Source organism: Pteropus alecto, unplaced genomic scaffold (genome assembly GCF_000325575.1).
Source record: "Pteropus alecto unplaced genomic scaffold, ASM32557v1 scaffold21, whole genome shotgun sequence".
Lineage (NCBI taxonomy): Eukaryota > Metazoa > Chordata > Mammalia > Chiroptera > Pteropodidae > Pteropus > Pteropus alecto.
Genome location: NW_006436282.1, coordinates 30931276 through 30951963, shown reverse-complemented (window position 1 = coordinate 30951963; position 20688 = coordinate 30931276). Strand labels below are relative to the sequence as shown.

The 20688-nt window shown below is 55.7% G+C and overlaps 1 protein-coding gene across 3 annotated transcripts in view; it reads right to left on the bottom strand.

Moving 5' to 3' along the window:
• Positions 1-20688, bottom strand: part of GRB10 (growth factor receptor bound protein 10) — a 117571-nt gene that overhangs the window by 26031 nt on the left and 70852 nt on the right. For all 3 annotated transcript variants that reach the window (XM_015589510.2, XM_015589511.2, XM_015589512.2), the window contains exons 3-4: positions 9003-9222; positions 2820-2991 (exon numbers count right to left, since the gene is read on the bottom strand). In XM_015589510.2, the coding sequence (XP_015444996.2) occupies positions 2820-2991; positions 9003-9222 (392 nt within the window). The remainder of the gene's footprint in view (positions 1-2819; positions 2992-9002; positions 9223-20688) is intronic.

Here is a 20688-nt window from a genome sequence, read left to right as displayed (position 1 = left end):
CGCCTCCTCCGCTGCATTCCGGGGAGGTGCTCCGGACCCACAGGAGGCCCGGTGGATGTGGGGTGTCCTCCTCATGCTGGGTGTGGGGGGGGGGACGCTGAGGCCCTGGGTGGGCGGCCAGAATGCGCCGGCCAAGTTCACCGGCCGCTCCGGCTCTGGGCAAAGATGTTCCTCTCGCTGGCCTCGGTTTCCCCTTGAAAACGGCGTCTTCCTTGCGGTTTGTAGAAACATGAAGATTAAATGCGCAGTAACCACGAGACAGAGGCCAAAAGCGAAGCCCGAGCACGAATGCCGGGCCGTCCGCGGGAGCCGCGGGCGTCTGCAGAGCCCGCCCTGCGGCGGGCAGCGGGTGGCCGCGTGCCTCCTGGTGACTTTCCTACAGGCGGACGATGAGGGGACGCCCGGAGGAATCCACGCCCGCTGTGGCCCAGCCCCCCGAATCGCCGTCATCCCGCGCACTCCTCCCTGATCATCAGCTGTCCGTCGGCACGGAGCTCTCCTCTGAAGGCCTCACGGCCCCCCTGAGGGTGAGGGTGAAGGAGAAGGCCTGGGTCCCCCTCGGGGCCACTGGTCCCAGAGGGGCGTTCAGAAGCTGTCCCCGAGGCACTGGCAAGACGCTCGCTCCTGCCTTGATGCTTTTTAAGCCTCTCTCCACCTCCTCCCCCTCTTCTGACTGGACAGGGAGGAGCGTCCAGCTGGTGGCCCATTCTCCGTTAGGACGCTTTCTCCCACCTGCGCGGGGACCGGGCCCTTCCCGTGAGCGAGGCAGAGGTGCGTGGTGGGCCCCGCATGTGCAGTGCACTTTAGACGTTTCCATAGGCTGTGGCGACCCTGGACTGGACGCGACCGGACGCGACCGGCTGCTTCCTGAGTTCATATGAAAGGAGACGGAACATCAGATCTCCCTCCTTCAGGCAGGGGCAGAGCCGAGGCCCCGCCTCCCGTGCCCGGCGGGGGCCGCCTGTCCTGTCACAGGTCACAGTCCCACGAGGGCGGGAGCTCAGGGCCGCCTGGAGATCAGGACCAGCAGCGCTGGAGAAACACACTTTTCACGAGATGGGAAGTCAGGAGCGAGGGCACACACCGCAAGTTCCATCCCTTTGGGCCGATCGGAAACGACGAGAAACACTGACTTTCTACAAGCTCCTGCACCCACTGGTCCCCACGGGCCGGAGGCATTTGGGCGACAGAAACGCAGACACCAACACAATGTCCTCCTGGGAGCTAACGCCAATCCCAAGAAAAACAGCAGGCAAAATTCCTGGGTTTCCTGATTCTGCTTACAGAGCTGGACAGTCCACGGGGGTGGAGGCCCGTTTTCTTGCCAACCACTGCGAGAGCCAGATAATATTTTCACGACCTTATTTTAGGATGAGTAACTTTGTAAACAACCCCGGCGACCAATCCACAGACAGCTTGTCTAGACCCTTATTGGAAGCAGAAGGTCACCAGAGAGGCAGACATCCCAGAGGTGCTCCAGGCGCATGCGACAAAGCACGACACCCGGCCAGCTCTGGCTCCAGACAGGGCCGCTCACCCCACTCACTAGGTTTCGAGGCTGGGACGACGCAGCCTGACCCGGAGGCATGAGGTGGGAAAGGGACAGCGCCTGGCAGCTGGCGGGCCCCAGCAGAAATGACTTTCTGGGCACGAGGGCCCTGGTCGGTGCGGACGGAGCGGGTGCAAGGAAAGGCACCTCCCCCTTCGGGGGGGCCACGAAGGTAACGAGCTGGGCGAGAGCAGCGAGCGAGCTGATTCCAGCGGAAACCGCCAAGGACTCTGAAGCACACTCGCGGACCGTCGCGGGCCCAGGAAGCGCTCAGTCTAGCAGTTAACGCCCGAGGCTCCGGACCCCGTGGTCAGGTCACACACACTCGGTGACGCTCCAGATCTGCCACCTACACCTCACGCCCAGCCCCACCTCTCACCCGGGATCCCGTCCCGGGGCCACCGACTTGTTGCTGGGCCTCAGTCCCAGTCTACGAGACAGACGTAACATTCGCACCCCGCTCGCAGGGCGGTTTTGAGGAACAAACGAACGTATAAAAAAGTAAATGTATAAACCACTCCGAACAGTGCCTGGCACACGGCGATCCCTCAGCGGATGCGACGCCGCTGTGTGTCGTCCTGGCTGGCATTATTATACATACACGCCCCCCCCCCCCGACACACACACCCCGAACATCCCTGGGTCTCCTGCTGAGCCTGTGACCCGCCCAGGACCTGCCAACAGGTCGGAGGGAGCTGCTCGCTGGCTCTGACCAGTCTTACCGACTCTCTGGGCCTCGGTTTCCTCCCGGGGGGCAAGGCCGTAGAATAAGTACCTCACAGTCCTCTTTTAATGTACAAACTACTGGTTTAAAAAGGTGGCTGTCATCTTCTGGGTCAAGTGGAAATGCTTCCACCTGGAGCAGATCGTGGTCAAAGTCAGAGCCGTGATAAGGACCCTGTTCCACTGTACTGAAGGTCAGCCAGCGTCCAGCACCTCGTTTACCCTGAATTATTGGGTAATGAAGATGACGTGACGATGACATTTTTTTTTTCAGAAAACTAAAACCCAGCTTGAAGCAGCAAACTGTTATTATTTTCTACCATTTTTACGAGGCTCCTAAAACATACAGATATATCCCCAACTTAAAGGAAATTTTGGCCAATAAATAAAACAGCTTCACGAGACAGCAAGTCCAGCTGCAAGAGGGAAAGAACCGAGAAGACCCCACAGCCTCCCTCCCTTCTTCCTGAAGCAACGACTCAGCAGGGCCCTGGCCCCTCCGCCAAGCAGCCGGGCACTCACGGGGGCGGGGGGGCGGTGTGCTCACCTGCTTCGCAATGGTGACCTGGCTCGGAGGAGGAGGGGGAGGAGGGGGAGGGGGAGGCAAGGAGCTCGGCTCTAGCCCAGGGGGGCTCCTCGTGCCAGTCAGCTCTGGGAAAGGGTTGGGGATGGCCGGCAGAGACGAGGTTCTAAACTGCTGGTCTTGTTCCTGCAGGCGCCTGGGAGGGAAGAGACAGACACTGGTTAGAAGCTGCCATCGCCAGACGTGATCCAGCAGTCCCGCTCCCGGGAAAACCCCAAAAGAAAGAGGGACCGAGTGATGGCAGCAGGACGGCTCGGGGGGTCTGAAGGCACCCACGGCAGTCGAAGTCACCCAGGGAAAGAATGGAGGGCACGGCGCTGGGGGAGGGGGAGGGCAAGTTCGTGTCTAATGGGGACGGAGTGTCAATTCTGCAAGATGACAAAGTTCTGCAGATTGGCTGTACAACAATGTGAATGTACGTGACACCAAGGAACTGTCTGCTGTCATGGCTGTCATTATACCCTCCTCCCTCCAAAATGGCTGAGATGGTAAATCTTACGTTATGTGTATTTTACCACAATCAAACATTAAAAAAGTAAAAAAGCTGCCATCTCAGACTCGAAGGGCACAGGTGCCCTCCCTCAGGGGCGACCATCGTGGGCGCGCGCAGGTCACACCTCGCCCGTTTGCTGCCGTGAGTCCCTGGCGTGAGGAGACTGTGTGAGTGAGAACATTGTCAGGAGAACTATTTCCCATCGACCTTGAAACGAGTATTTCTCTAACCAAATGAAATACCAGAAGAGGCTTCCTGCTCCTCATCTGAGTTGGGGAATGAATACTTCCTTACACAAAAAGGTCGTTGACACTGAATTAATTGGAAATAAATGCTTCATGTCGCTGTGCACCCCAGAGCACAAAAGCCCATGTTTATGGCACCCCAGAAACACCCTGTGCGCCTCACACCACTGACAGCCACTTCTGAGCCACACTGCCCTGTCTTCAGCATCTCTCCAGAGCTACCTCCCCCGTCTTCCCAGATTCACCAAACGCACACAGAGATGGACGAATCAGATGAACTTATGAAAAATAGAAAAAAAAAAAAAAAAAAAATTAAGTTCAAAGCCGAAGCAGAAACAATGCAAAGTGCCCTGTGCTTCCTCTCCCCGGGGCTTCGGCGGGCAGCTTCCTGCCCTCGTGTCCAGGGCCTTCCTGAGAGTGGAGGCCCTCTGTCCATCTGAGGGTGTCGCCCCCGGTGCAGTACGAACGCCCCAGCATTGCCGCTCCTCATGTACGCCCGCCCCCCATAAACCCCTCGTTTAGGCTGTGTCTTCAAAAAATTATTCTAATTTTACAATCTGACTGAATTAATGATCCATTCGCTTCCTTGAGGTTTATTACAAGAGAAGTGGATACTGCGGACGTTTTCGAGGTGTCCTGATTCTGGAGGAGCCCGTCCGGCCACTCCACGTGGACCGGGAAGGGATGCCCTGCTTTACAGTGCCAGCGTTCTCGTGGCACAAAGGAGCTCAGTGCTGGGAGCGCAGGAGAGCCTTTTCTATCATCCCCTGACCGCGTGCCAGGAACTTTACTCTGGCTGTTCACAAATCTCGGTCTTCCCATAGCAGCCTCTGCCTTGGCAGAGCGTCCATCTGACACGTGTCCCTTGTACAGAACAAGAGAGAAGGAGATGTAGCCACGCCTGCTGTCAAGATATTCTGGCCCGCGACCTCTAACTGGTGACAAACGCAAAGAATATGAGTTTTCTTTTGTTTTGACTTACAAGATGCTGAGGTTCTGATGCTCCGGTGGTTCACCAAAGCTTCTCTCTTTAGTAGGCTGTTTTGAACATTTTTAAAAAGTCCTATGTATTTGAGAGCAGCGAAAATACTCTGCACGATATTGTAATGGATTTGTGATGTGCAAACCTATAGACTGTCCAACACCAAGACTGAACTATAACGTACACTACGGGCTCTGAGTGATAAGGACGTATTAACGGAGGTTCATCGGTTGTAACGAGTGTACTCCTCTGGTGGGGGATGCTGATGATGGGGAGCCTACGTATGTAGTGGGGAGGGGGGTGTACAGGAAATCTCTGTATTTTGCTATGGACATAAAATTGCTCTTAAAAATAAAATCCGTGTCAAAAAACAAAAGACCTTATGTTCAGTGGTGTGATGTTATCTAAGGTCACATTGATTCCATTTATATGAAACATCTAGAATAGGTAAGTCCACAGGGACAGAATATAAACTGGTGGTTGCCAATGGGGAGTGCAGAATGGGGAGATGCTGCTTGATTGTAGGGGTCTCCGCCAGGGTGATGGAAATGTTCTAGAACTAGTAGAGGGGTCGTTGCATGATACAGGGACTCTACTAAATGCCCCTGAATCGTATAAAGTGATTAACTTTGTTATATGAATTTCACTTGAACATGTGATTAACTTTATGTTATATGAATAAATTATTTTTAAAAATTGAAAAAACAAGTCCTGTGTTGACTTTATAGCAGTTCACAGATACTTTTCAAAGCAAAACTGAGGGACATTACGCAAAGCTGAAAAAAAATCCCTGTTCAGAGGCGCACAGCCAAGGGATACGTCCCTTCACAACTGCAAAAGGAGACAGGGCTGCGGGGAAGGGAGCCGAGACGCAGACACCTCGGCGTCAGAGATGGACACAGGAATGTTGGGGCTGTGCGCCCACCCACTCCCGGCCCCCTTCTGCCCTCCCTGCAGCCCACTCCCCCTCCTTCCGGATCTGGGGGCTCCACGGAGACCTCTTCAGGGAGCCTTCCCTGCTTCTCCTGCCTGCCTCCCTCTGAGCAACTTCAGAGTGACAGTGCTCCACGGGGCCTGGCTCCCAGCACCATGCTCAGTGTGCTCCAGGCCCTCTGCACCCTTCAGCACCCCTCAGCCTGGGTCTGCACCCTGGGTTCCTCCTCACCACGCGTGGCCAAGTCATGACCCCTGGTGCTGTGGGGACCTACCTAGTACGGCCGCAGCGACCATTACACTCGCTAATAAATGAGGACCCAGCAGAGACTTACACAGAGGAAGTGCTGGGCATACAGGAAGTGCTGGGCACACAGGAAGTGCTGGGCACACACAGGAAATGCTTGGCACACACGAAAGTGCTGAGCACACAGGAAGTGCTGGGCACACAAGAAAGAGCTTGGTACATAGGAAGTGCTGGGCAACCTGGCTCACAGGAAGTGCTGGGCATACAGGAAGTGCTGGGCACACACAGGAAATGCTTGGCACACACGAAAGTGCTGAGCACACAGGAAGTGCTGGGCACACAAGAAAGAGCTTGGTACACGGGAAGTGCTGGGCATGCACAGGAAGTACTCGGCTGACCCTCACACAAAATCAATCTTTGGGGATCCTATACTGGTTACCCTAGTTTTTAAAAGCAACTGAAGGAAAGAATCACTACTACTTCTGTGAGAGGAAGTCAGTAGGAAGAGACTGGGCCCTAGGACCGAGGTCTGCGCCTGCTACCCTGTGGGACTCAGTGCAGTTCCTGGGCATGGGGCCGAGTTCAGCCACAATTCTAGGCTCACAGGTCACGAGCAACTAGTTGGCAAGGAGCCAGGCCTGGTGGCCCTGCCATCCTCCAGCCCGGCCCAGCTTTGGGAGGCTGCCATAGGTGGGTGACCGAGAGAATGCAGACCCAGAGCAACTCACAGGAGAAACAAGGGTCTTCCTCCAGACTGAACTCATCAGGAGTTAAGAACATGGGGGGTGATGCTCCAGGGAGCAAAGAGGGACAGACTCTGGGAGGACGGATGTGACAAAAGGCAGGAAGCCACGAGGCAGCCAATGACAAGCTGTTGGAGTCGCTGTCCCCAGCTGCAGACAGTACTTGGCCTCTCCAGACAGCAGGCTGCCCCAGCAAGAGTGTAAACTGATAGACAAAACCCAGGATGTCAGACCGAAGGAGTCTCATGGAGGTTTCCAGAAGCAGGAGAATGCCTCTGCCCCCACCCCATGGAAGTGTGAAAGTTAATAAACAGACACTTAATTTCAATGGAGTTGGGAGCTGGAAGAGCGAACTCTCAGGCACACGTCACTCAACTACACTGTATGGAGCCCAGAGGAAGAGGCGTACCTTGAATCCCACACAGGAAGTGATGCTACCTTACTACCTCAGCAGGAGGAAGAAGAGACCCCTTCCTGCCCGGTAACAGCTCAGCCAATGAGAGGCTGCCATAACTCAGCCAATGAGAAGCCACTATACTTCCAATGTTCGGATTCCTCCAATGGACTCTTGGCTTACAACAGCCCCTCCCAAGTCCATAAAAGAAGGCTCGTCTCCTTTGTTTCTTTGGATTTGAGTGTGGTTTGTCATTATACGTGTCCGAAATTGTGATTCTTTGTTCTTTGCAGATAAACCCATTTTGCTGGAGAAACGTCTGACTATTCGTGAAGGTCAGGAACAGGAAGCGAGGTCTCTGGAAGATGCAGCGCTGAGGGAGGGGCAGCCGCCAGTGACCCGGGCCCAAGACAGCCGGTCGCGGGCTCCCCCAGAAGGCCCAGGGCGACAGGGAAGCCTCGATCCCTGGTCCATTCTTATTCTACCATCCTCACCTGAAACCTCGCCCGAGCCAACGCAGACCTGGGGGGCAGCCGTGGGGCATTTCTCAGCTTGATTTCATAAGGATCTCAGCTCAGAAGGTCCACCATGCCCTCCACACCCTGCCCTTCACAACTGCTGCCCCAGTGACCTCTCCGTGCACACGCTTTCCGGGCACTGGAGACAGAGCCGAGGCACCCCCAACACCCTCCTAAACTCGAGTGCTGACAAATCCAGTCTGTCCCTCTTCTCCATCCCAGGCCAGGAAACGACCATTCCTGGGCTGGTCCCTGAAATGGCTTCCCAATCAGCCAAGCTCTGCCGGCCTGGTTGTCCTCTCTCCCACCAGCCCCTGACCCAGGCCGCCAGAATTATCTGCCAGAACCCAAATCCACTCCCCTCACTGAGCTATTCCAAGCCCTTCCTTCCCCGCCCCTCCCCTCGGACCAGCTCGCAGAGATTGTGAGGACTCAGTCCCCGTCTGTCAGGATCACCTCTTTTTTTAAACCGCTCTGTATAGGTAAGACAAAAGCCATATGTATTTAATGTATGCAACCGCATGAGTTAGAGATACGTACACACCATGACCCATCACCACAGTCTTGCCATAAACACATCTACCACCCCCAGACGTTTCCTCCTGCCCTCTTTATTATTACAGTTGTTGTTACTGTGCTAAGAACACAATATAACATCTGCCTTAGCGTGTTTTCCAGTATACAACACAGTATAGTTAACTACAGGCTTTACGCTGCACACTACACTCCTAGGTCTCGACCATCTTATGCAACTGAGGCTTCCTACGCTTTGGCTAATCCTTCGCATGTCCCTCGCCCCCCCAGCCCCCGCCTCAGCCTCTGGCAACACCATTTCACTCTGCTTCTAGAAGTTCGACTGTTTTAAATTCCTCATCTAAGTGGAATCACGTAATGTTTGTTCTTCGTGAGAGGCTTATTTACTTAGCATACATCTGTGTTGTCCACCTACGGGCAAATGAATAAAGAAAACATGGGATATACATACAACAGAATATTATTCACCTGTGAAAAGGGAATCCTGCCATTTGAGACAACACACGTCATCTCCTCCACTCATGAAATCTCTCCCCCACCCCTCAGCTCCTACTCACCCTTCGACACCAGATTCCGAGATCTGCCCCCCGCAAGGAGCCCTCTCCACTCCCAGAGCCCCGCCCTCAAGCTCTGGCCTGTCCACAGAGGCTGTGCCTCTTCCACTTACTCCACCGGGGAATGTGACCAAATGTCTGACAAGCGCCAGGGGACACCACTGTGCCTGGTCCCCGGACCCCGCTCTGGGCAGTGAGGCCTTGGTGTCCTCAGCTGACTGCCCCGCCATTTCTTTCTTTCCAGAGCCCCGTCCTCTGATGGTGCTGCATATCCCTCCGCCTGACACCGGGGCTGGCCCGGAGCAGGCGCTCAGCACAAGTCATCTAAACTGAAGTGGGTACCAAGTCCAGCCCAGTGTCGTCATGCCAACCAGAGAGAAGGAACGTGTCTGCCCGTGGATTTCACGTGGCCAGCGCCATCATCCCCACCGCCATTCGGCTAGCCGAGGGCAGCATCGTGTCTCTGCAACAGCGCTTGCTCACCCCCGAGGTCCCGGGACCCACCTCGCGGCCAGGATGTGCACGGGCTGGGAGCGCTGCACCTTCTGCCGCCCGGACGCTTGTGGCTGGAGGGGCCTCGCCCCCGCGGGTGGCGGCTGGCCGTGGGTGTGCTGGCCATTCTGACGCAGGGGCACTGTGTCCGACTGCATGCTGCTGGCTGGGAATAAGCTCTCCATGGACGAGTTCATGTCATTCATCAGAGCTTCCAGGTCCACGTCATCCTCTGGGAAATAAACGGCCAAAGCCAAGAAGGAACGTTAGCGGCGGTGAGGGTCACAGCCAAACGCGCATCTCAGTGACTCTCGACATTTAAAATTATTCGTAGGTAGAGGAGAATCACTAAGGTAAGCATAAATTTTGGCAAGGAACAACATGTTTTGTATTTATCAATATTTACCGACATTCTAGAGGCGATTCAATAACTACGGTGCCACTGCATTGCCACCTGCCCGTATGGGAGATACCTTTCAGGGCACCTGCTCAGCTCACCTACCCATCAGGATGGGTGGGCCACACTCAGCCGTGATTGTATAGCATGACCCCTCTGCCCAGCCTCAGCTGGCCAGGTCACAGGTGGACATGGAGCCCTAATTAGGCCAGTCAGGAAGCCCCCTTCCCTGAAATTCTAGGAGAGACAGGATCAGAGCAGCACTCAACAATGACACTAGCCCTGGCCCACCAGAGCCACCAGGAGGGCTACGTGGTGGCCGAAGCTGCGGTAGACAGGATCACAATGTGGCTGCTGCTGACACATGAACCTGTAGACCTCCAGGTCCCCGCCCTGTGACCTCGACTGGCCCGAGAGCCAGAGGAAGCCTGTCTTCACAGAGGATGAAGCCTGTCTTCACAGAAGAAGGCCTGAAGCAAATGCAGAGAGACAAAGATGGCACAGAGAACACCAGAGAGAATGACAGAAAATGGCAGAAAATGGCAGAAAATGACAGAAAGAGATGCACATGGAGAGACTCTGATGTGTAACTCCGTGTCAGTCTAGCTAGAACAGGTTGTCCATTTGGCCAAACACAGCTCCAGCGGATGCTGAGATGGTGTGTTCAGATGAGTACCAGTTATATCGGTCGACCCTGAGTGAAGCAGACCACCCTCCCTAACGTGGGTGGGCCTCGTCCAATCAGTTGAACGGCTTAAGAGAAAAGACTGGGGTCCCCGAGGCAGAGGGAGTTTTGTCTGCGGACGCTAACCTGCGATTCCTTCTTGGGTCTCCGGGCTGCCTGCCCGCCCTGCAGATTTTGGACCTGCTCCCCCACAATCACGAGCGCCCATTCCTTACATAAACCCATGTGCGCCCTCTGTATATGTGCACGCACACGTGCACAAAACTGCACATCCTATTGGTTCTGTCTCTCAGAGAACCCGGTTGATACAAGGTGAGGGGTGTGACCCAGCATACTTGGAGGTGTGGGAAAGGGCCAGGGAAGGGACAGAGCTGGAACCTGGGCCGGGCTGGGCCGGGCCGTGGGCAGCCGCGCATGGCTCAGCTTCCGCCCTTCCCGCGGCCTCGCTGCCTTCCCGCTGGGAGCTCTGTTAAACACCCCTACGTCCTAGTCTAACTGTGCTTACGCTACCGTTAGTGTCTCTTATTTGTACCCCAATACATTCTAATAATACTGACTCCCTTTTTTTCTGCCATTTCGGGACCCGTCACTTTTTAACAACATGGCAAATAACAGCTGAGGCTGACTCCATGTTGCCGGTCACGTATTCACCATCTCATTTGTCCCCCTCACAGCCCCACGTGACACCCACTTAACGAGCAAGGGGCTTAGGGCCCACGACAACAAAACCTTCACCCTGCCAAAGGCGACAGCCCCTCGCTGGCAGGACGACAGGACACTTGCTGAGAACAGCTGGCCCCGGCCCCGGGCTTTGGTGTTCTGTTTCCTGCTCTCTGACTGGGGTTGACGGTGGTGCCGCCGTGGGGAGGGGGTGAGGGGCGAGGCGGGCGCCGCCTGCTCTGTGACAGAGCCTGGCACGCGGCAGGCACTCGGGGAACGCGCTTCTCAGCTCCGCTCTCCCATTGATGCCACACAAAGCAACGTGAAGTGGAGACCGTCGGCCTGGCTTATGCGGAGGAGCGGGCCTAGGGGAATTAAGCAACTTGCCCAGGATCACACGCGGGCTAAGTACCGTCCCTTGAATTTGAAAGCACGTTTTGCAGCTACCAATCTGACCTCACCAGGTGCGTGCTCGATGAATGAGCTCACAGATCTTTCCAGAACACGCGGCCCTCCCTGCCTCGCCTGCTCCCCACACAACAGCCTCAGCTCCCTCCTCTCATGAGGCGTAAGGGCACGAGAACAGGACGAAGCGAAAAGCGACACGTGCCCGAAGGAGGCCTGGGAGCCGAGACGCCACGGGGGAGGCCTGGACAGATCCCACAGGGCCCCGAAGGGTACGGACACGTGGAGAGACGGACGGGGTGGAGAGACGGAAGTCCCCCGAAAGAGCGGTGGCGAGACACGAAGGCCTGCCCGGCGCAGTCTCTGCTGGAACGGAGGACAGAGGCCACGGGCACGAGCTGGCTGAGGTAGAGTGGACAGGGTCGGGGGACCCGGGCTGGGAGGAGGGAGGGAGGCGTGGAGACAAACCCAGAGTCCCGACTTGGGGAACTCAGTGAGCAGGGCCCTGCCTTCCTCGGGCTGTGGGAAGAGGGTGCTGTGACAGGTCTGGGTCTGAGCGGTCAAACAGCAATCCCGTGGCCAGATATTAAGAGGGCGGAAGTGCCAAATTAATAATTAAAAATTACCATGTCATCAATAATTAACCTATCACGTGGGAGGCCACCAACATCAGCCAGCAGACTCCTGGGGACAGGGGCAGGGGTGGGTGGTGGTCAGTGGGGAAGAGGAGTGGACAGAAAATGAGGACCCTGCAGGGGCAGGCACACATGCCCACGGTCCCCTGTCCCTGCAGGCTGTGTGGCCTCAGACAAGTCCTCACTCTAAACCGGGAAAGCGGCACTCGGCAACAAGAAAAATCGTGGGACGACCGCCCACAGGGAGCCAGCGCCACGTACCGAGGCCTCGGGCACTCGTCTTCCGAGGAAAGGTGTACGTTTACTGGAGCTCACAGATCTGGGGCTCCAGGAAAGTTCTAGGGTGCATCCTGGACACCGCTCTCCCCCATACTCCGATTTAGCTCGTAGTGACATGCTGGTTGCTTAATTTCAGCTCTGTGAAACAATTACGTATATGTGCTACCCTGACTCACCCTATGAACAACTCAATGTTTCTGTCTTAATGGACCATTTAAGAATCAATACAGGGTGAAACACAAAGTTCACTGTCATTATGGAGTGGCCTTCTCGAGGCACCATGGTGGCCTGGGGGCCACGAACAGGCTGGCCGAGGCGGAACCCCACAGTGTTCATGCAGATGCATTTTGTACTTGCTTAAAAACAGGAGAAGACCTCGCAGAATACAAAGGCCCGTTTCCATCACTTTCAGCCTGCTTTAGAAATCAAACGGGAGACAGTTCTTGCTGACGGATTTCTTCCGAGGAAAAAAAAAGAAAAAAAAAAGTCTCGACTCCATCAGGTGGAGTTCCGTTTGAGTTATTTTCTTCCCTGGCATTTCTGGTTGACCTCGGCCGTGCCCACCCACGAGGGCAGCCACCCTGTGCCTCCTGTCCTTCCCTTCTGCTGCTCCTCCCGGCCACCCAGGCCAGGCCTGGGTCACCCCTCTCTGCCGTGGAGCCACTATGCTTTCCAGAACACAAAATAATTTTGACATTATTCAAAGTAAATATTAAAGGTGAATCGGAAGCCGGAGCATAAACGCAATGCACGTCCTCACCAAATGCCTCTGAGGTGAATTCTTTATAAAACGACTTTCTACTTTAATGTATTTATGACTCTGTTACACGTGGCCGGGTTAATCTGATACCAAGCACTTAGTAGGTTACGATTTTCAAAAATCAAGTCCAACCACTGTAGTAGCATGTTTCAGACTTGTCTATTTTCCGTAGCCCTTAGAGCAGAAGTAAAAACTTTTTAAAGAACCTAAAATCTCCTGCTGTAGAACACACTTTAAAATTCCTGCACGAGCAAGCAGCGTTTGTTAAGACAATGCAGTCATTCGTGGGCATCTGATTTCAGGCAAACTTCGTTAAACTCCAGTGAGGACTCAGGATGGAATCTTCCGAACAGGGCGTGTGAAGGGCCGATCCCAGAGAAGCCACCTCTCCGTATCGAAACTGGCCCGCATGACGGTGTCGTTACTGAGACTCGCCGAGCTCCGGCAAACGCTCCACGTGGCTCTCGGGCCTTGTGCCAGGCCATTGGGGACAGCCGTGTGCCTCTCCCTGCGTGCGGCCTCCGCGTGAATCCGTGCGGATCAATAATCAGCCACTCGTCAGGCGTCTCTGCAGGGTCCCGAGCGGGAGAATCAAATACCCGGGGCGTTAACACACCGAATGCTTTTCTGGGCGTGAACAGAAGATTAAGCGACCGTTCACTGTGAACTTGGCGCCACACTTCCTGTGGGAAGGCACCTGGGCGGGGGTGCTGTGCGGCAGAGAGAGCGGGTTTTTCACTGAAACTTCACTCCACACGGATTCCTAAGGACGTATTTACTGCACAAATGTAGGTCAAACAACACGGTGGTAAATCACGTTATTAATAGCTACTTTCCTTCCTAGAACAACCCAACCTAAAATGGGGCACTGACTTCTGTCCCAAATATCTGAGTGGCTCATCTGATCTCGGGGTCACATGTGCGTCTCCCTCACTGTCATGAGCAGACCGAGGCTCCGTGAGTTCTCGAATGGATGGAAACACAGTGAAACCAATTTACGTTTGGCTCATAAACTATTCTGGGGGAATCTCTTCCATAAGCCAAGCCAGGAAGGGGCTGGACAGTGCCCAGCGGGAGCGCAGGCACAGAGGACAGTCGACCGCAGAGAGCCCCGAGTGGCGGCTGCCCCCGGCCTCCCTCGCTGCGCCCGCGAGGTTCACAGCACCTAGTAGGTCCAGCGTCTTCTCTAAGACACTGAAGAGGACTGTGGGTCTGCTTTCCCGGACTGTTCTGGCACCTGAAAGAGATGCCGTTTGTGCCGTGTGTCCACGTTCCAGCCCGACCGTCCACGTCAGCATCTGCTGACGGCACAGCTCGGCTGCGAGGCAGGGCGGGGTCCGCTTCGTGCCTGAACCCAGTGAGAGCGGATTCAGTCCCTGCGAAGAATAAGACACGGGGCTTGGGAGGTTGAGATAAAATAAATATGTATTTTGCTCTTCCTCCATGGCTCCTGGCACGCAGGTCCCAGGCCCTGGGCGGGCTCGCGAGGAGGCAGAGTGACGGGAGCAGCGTCTGGTATGATGTTTGGTCTTTGTTGTTCCTGAAACAGCGCCAGACAATTCGCAAAAGTGAAAGGAGCCTCCTCTCTTATTCATAACCAGCTCCGTTCCGCCACGCCCCAGGTCACGCTCGCGGGGTGGCTGTGCGAAGCCCCACGGGACCACAGGACGGGCGCTGTCAGCCAGGCGACCACCGAGGGACCGGAGGGGCTTCGGCTCCGCCCTCCCAAACTGGGGAGGAGTGAGGGGCCAGGACTGGATTCATCACAAGTGGCCAGTGGTCTGGTCCCTAAAACCCTGAGGGACGTGGCCAGGGACATCCCGGTGCCGGGAGGGCATGGAAGCCCCGGGCCTTCCGCAGGCCACGCGCCGTGCACCTCTGCCGTCTGGCTGTTACTGAGTTAAACCCTGTTATGAAAACTGGTAACGCAGCACGTGAACCATTCTCCTGAGCCGTGTGGGCTATTCTAGCGAAAGGTCCAACCAGGTTCAGCTAGTGTCACTCGAGCTGAACTGTAGGACACCCTGCTGGTTTCGGAGACCTGTTAGCGTGCCTGCCTCACCCCCCCTCCGCCACCCCATGTCTGGGGTACAGAAATGTTCAATGAAAGAAGAGAAGAAAAATGGAGTTTACAGTACCTGAAAAGTCCCAAACATACGTGTGAACGCCGAGTTCTCACGCATTTCTACCTGGACACGAAATAAAGGTCCAGCCTGCAAAAGCATTTTAAACCTAGACCACGTTTCGTTGGCAAGCTACTTTTGTTGACCTCTAAGCAAGTAAAACCTTGAGCAAATATAACTCAATATTCAACTGCAATACCTTCTTTGCGTAACAATTAATATTCTAGCCTCACGTGTTGCAATCGCGTGTATTTAATTTTTCATATATAGAGCTGTTTGGACACAAGGAAGCAGAATGAGAAAGTCAAATATTACACTGTTACAGTATTCTTCTCTATCCTTATTCAGGATATTTAAAGATAATCAGCAAATATAAAAGCCAATCACCTAACCACGGCTCCAAATACAAATGTACCTTCTAAATCATGTCATTAAAAAAAAAAAAATAGAATCGATGCTTTACTTAAGTGGTTACTACAGGAATAAAGGCAGGAAATAAAAGCCCTCGCAGTCCGGCTGCCTGCACACGTGAAAGCGCACACACATCCACGTAAACACTTAGGGAAACATCTATAAACGCGCTGGCTCCACATTCGCAAGGCCAGACTTTTCAGTTCACGACAGGAAGCTCCCTTCCCCGTCCTCTGTGCAAAACGGTGTCTCCCCTGCACCCAGCCCCCACAGGCGACAGCGACTGCCACGGTAGATTCTCTTAGCTGAGAAAATAGACACCCACAACCCGATTAACGGGCTGTCAGGCTGCATGCGTGTGCTTTTCATTCCGACCGTACACATCTGACGGTCCTGCTTCCACTTCCAGGGCAGATGCTGGGCCCCTCAGCCACCTGGGTGGGACCGTCGCCCCAAGCATCCTCAGGGTCAGCCAGCGGGTGAACGGGACACACACACAGGCGTGCACCCTGGGTACGACACACACACACACACACGCACACCCTGGGTACAACACGCCTGGACAAAGCTAAAATCCAAAGCACTCTCTGGGTGTGCCGAGGCCAGTTTTCTCCTTGCTTTGTGCTGACCACGGGGTCAGTGATCTTTCTGGAAGCCTTTTCCCAGCCCAAGTGCGGGACTGTGCACCGGGAAGCTGCACGCCTGGTTCGCTCTGTGCCCGGTTGCCGTGGTGAGCTGGCATCTTCCTGTTATTTCAGGGTTCCATCCGGACCTCTCCGAGGCCAGCCCGGAGCCGGCGGTGGGTCCGGGTTCCTACGAGGTGGCCGTGCAGAGGACGCAGAGCGCGTGGCCCTCTGAGCCTCCGCCGTCCTGCCGCCTGCAGCCTGCTGTGCTGGAGGCTCCACGTACCACACGCGCCGTGTCCGAGGCAGCGCCGTCCTCAGCAGCTGGTGCTCCATGGGGTCCGAGTCCACGGCCGTGGGCGAGAAGCTCCGATCGGAGCTCCAACCTCTTTTCTTTCAAAAAGGTCACATGGCTTGTTCCAATGGCAGTGCGCTTGGCCGCGCCAGCCGGCTATGAGGGCGTCAGGTCCATGTCAAGCCACCTCGGGCTGACCGCGAAAGCAGAGGGGCTCTTCGCTGAGCGCCTGGAACCCAAGGCAGCCACTCTGGACCCCCCGCTTGCCGCACCCTACATCGCTTCCTCCCGAGAGTCAGGGCTCTGCGAGGATCCTGTAAAACGGGCTCATCTTCCAACGGCGAGTTTTAATTCTGTGTAAACTTCACTGGAAACAGAAAAGGCATGAAAACAAACAGCAAAAACTGGAATTGTCTCTTCGTTAGGGTGATGCTGAGCCAAATGACCACCTTCTCTAAAAAAAAGTATTATAGATCCTTTTTACACACTTAGCCAAGAACTTCGCAGAGCAGATACTCTCATTCTGAGCCTACCTGAGGGGACGTGAATGACTTACGTGCACCTAGACCCCTTAAGGCCACTGAGGAAAACGTTAGCAAAGGCTTGGAGGCCAGTGGCCTCCCCAGACAGACAGGACATCGCCCTAACCCACACTGAACACCGTGCAGAGCGGCGTGATTCTCACGGGCCACCGGGCAGAGTGGTCAGCGGTCCCTGCAAAAATCACTCTAATTAGCCAGCCATTCCAAGCATTTCTGGGCCGAGCTGTCATGTCTTCTTAAGGGGCCCTGGATTCCCTGCGCCCTCCAGTCCCTTCTGGAGACCTCAGCCCCACAGTGGCCAGTCCTGGAGGGGGCGGGGGAAGAGGTCAGGGGCAGCTCCAGCTGAAGGAAAGCAGAGCCCCCACCCCAGCCCCCGAGAGGCCAAGACGCTCTCCTCACTGGATCTGGACCCACTGGCTGGGGAGCCAGGAGGCGCTTCGGCCCAGCAGACACACCCGGCGCCAGAAATTCTCCTAACATGCATGTCCCGACCCATCCAATTAAACGCTCTCGGGGGCATCACCTAAGGTAGCAGTCTGTAAACCTGTGTGGTCACAGTCCTCTTTTACACTCTGGTTTGGTTGTAATTTTTCTACAGTGAATGTGAATTCTTTTAAATCAGAAATGAAGATTTACACTTGAAAATGAATCTGAATCTGAGGACGGGAGGCCAAAGGCATACACGCCCAGGACTCAAGGGGCATCCGTACACCTGTGCGCAGAGCGGCATCGTTCACAATAGCCGAGGCGTGGAGGTGGCCCTAGCGTCCATCGATGGAGACAGAATGCACTGTGTACCGGAACGTTACTGTTCCTTAAAAAGCAAGGACGTTCTGACACACGCTGTGTCACGGGTGAGCCTGGAGGACGTGAGGCTGAGGGAGACGAACCAGCCACGATAGGACAAATGCCGTCTAAGATTCCAGTACACGAGGTGCCCGGTCCTCAGACTCACAGAGACAGAACACGGGATGGTGGCCGCCGGGGCTGGGGAGCAGGTGAGGAGAGAGAGTTTAATGGCGGCTGGGTTTCAGTTTTGCAAGGTGACGAGACTTTCAAGGACGGATGGTGGCAAGAGCTGAAAGTGTGAATTTGCTTGACATCACTGAACTGTGCGCCGAGCCGTGGGTAAGCTGGGACATCTCGTTAGGTGTGTTTTACCACAATGTAAAAAAAATAACAGTAAAAGCGTTTTGAAAGCTGGAGTGTTTAACGTTCTCAAATATGGTCACTGAGTCTTTGGCTGGCTAATCCAGCTGGGCATCTGTGAGGGACCCTCTACTCCAAACTGGCCGACGGAGACTGATGCCACCTGCGCAGACCCCCTGGGCGAAGCTCCCCGGCCAGTGCGCCCTGCGTCACGAGCCCGCTCCAGGGAGGCTGCCCAGCGCTCGGCGGCTTGTCCTCCGGCATCACCCTCCGGCGGACAGATGCTCCGCCCTCCCTGACACTGACCTCAGGCCTCCCAGGGCCCTCTCCTCGTCCCTGGCCCCTCCGCCACCAGAGCTGAGAACTGGCGCGGGGCGGGCTCCTGGGGGCCATTCGAGTGTGGCTGGGACATGGCCCAAAGTGACCGGTGCGTGGAGGGGGTCAGCTGTGCAGAAGAGTCAGAGGTCATTTCCAGAGGAGGAAGAGTCCACCTAAGGGACAGGTGGAAGGATGCAGTCCGGGGGCAAAACAACGTTCGGGAAAACCCCGGGCCGTGGAGGCTGAGGGCGAAGTGGGGCCCAGACACACCGGCGGGCGAAGGCCCGGGACCAGGCGGCGTCTTCCCGCAGCTGCACGGAGCATGGATCCCTGTTGCTAACGAACATCAGTTTTCAGCATTGATGTGGGGGCTTCTCCCCCGTCCTCTGGGCTGTGACAGGGAGGCGGGCAAACTTACCTGTGTTCACGTTACGATGGCTCGTGCAGAGCTCCGCCGCCAGTGCAGGCTGGCCGGGCCGAGCCGAACCTACAGAAACGTAGCGAGCAGGTCTGCGTCATCTCCCGTGGCTGTGCTGGCACATGTCACCCGCTTCCCCAGAGCAGCCAGTGGCCAAGGCTGGAAGTGGCCCAGAGTGCTGGCTGCAGTGACCCTCGGGGACGGAGGCCGGGCTGTGTCTCTCCATTCAGACAAGTTCCTGGTTCTTACCCCAGAGGCCAGGCGACAGCCCGGGAGACTGTGACACTCGGAGAAGAGATGCCACAAAGCTCGGGGCGGGTCTCAGGACCACAGGTGGCCGTCCTGGAGGCCAGACAACTCTGCCTCGAGCACAAGAGCAAACAGCAAGAAAGTGAGGTGACGATCATGTCATCGCTCGCTCTGGACTGGCTTCCAGTGAGATTTACGTTTTAAATCTGTGTTTTAGAGAACTGCAGAATATTCCTATCCCAAAAGATAAATAAACCAATAACTAAGGAAAGCTACTCGGTTCCGCCAGTGATTCTGTTCGTCAAAATTCGAGACCTGGCACCTGACGACGCCCGGTGAACATCACTCAGGGAGGAGCAACGATTTTCCCTCCTTCTTGCATTTTATATGCCATGTGGTCATGGGAAAGCCCTGAACATCACCCAAGCTTCACCCAGGTCTGTTAGGACGGTTGTCTTCTGCACGGGGAATGTAGAATACACTTCCTGGCACCCAGCAGCGACACTCGGCCAGGCAGGGACCAGGGACCCGAGCCACAAATTACATTTGAAAAGCACGGATTCGGCTGTGCGATCTCTATTTGTGCTCTTAGAAGGCAGCTGGGGAGGGGGCAATGGGGACAGAGACATACTCGGGGGGTAAAAATGGGCTACATCTTCCTCCCCACAATTTAATGTTTTTTCTCACCGTTCTGACTGTGATAATTACAGCTCCTATGACAGCATCGTACCTCAGGAAGAAGGCTGCGTGCAACACACTAGATACATATCTTGTTGTTCCGGAAGGTTCTCATTTTCCATCAACCCTACAGGTTACTCAAGAGCCCAGGGGCTGAAGGGGGAAAATCGGGGCCGGAAGTGTCACCGGCTCGCACTGCGTTCTCAAAAAAGGCAACTTTTAGACGTTAGTTAGACACCGGGAGTCTGCGTCACCCCACTGAACGCTGAATGCTCTAGGAGTCTGTGGCTTTAACTCCAAAAATGTAAAGTCCATGCACGTGGGACTTTTCCGCCCTTCAACAAAGTTACTGAGCACCCAGCGTGCTCCAGGGACCGGAAGCACAGATGTCGCCCAAAGGGACGGGGTCCGGCCACCGAGACGGCCCGCAGTTTCGGGGGCCAGCTCTGCAGAGGACCACGGGGCTGAACGCAAAGCAGCAGGTCAGCGCGTGAAACGGTCTCCGCCTCCACGGAGCAGTAAAACCCGCTCCGGCTCGGGGGCGACTCGTGGGCAGACGGGGCGGGGGCCTGTGGGAGGGCGAGCTGCCCAGGACGGGGCCTCTCAGCGCAGGGAGGGTCCCCAGACCGTGCCTCTCATGAGGGGCTGAAGCGAGCTGGATGACGGGGGCAGAGGAGGCGGCGCCCCCCCCTCCCCAGAGGGCAGCCCAGGGGGCAGGAGCGAGGGTGTCATGCCCACGAGCCACGGCGGGGTCTTAAAACCAGAACTCTGCGTTCAGGCCGGACAGGACAGTCAAGTAAAGGACACGGCTGGGAAGAGCCAGTTTCTGAGGCGTCGGGATGTGGAGAGTCACTCCAGGAGGACGGGCCACAGATTCCAAGAAATGGCAGATCTCCCAGAACTGAAATGCCCAGGAGAGAGGCTGCTTTCCAGGATGTGGATGGAAACAGCCTTTCAGCAGAAAGACGGGGCGTTGGGATGGGCGGGGGCCTCGGCCCGTCCCTCGGGGGCCTGGCCAGCGGGAACGGTCACCTGGAGGCTGGTTTGTGACAGCAGGCTGGCTTCACGGTC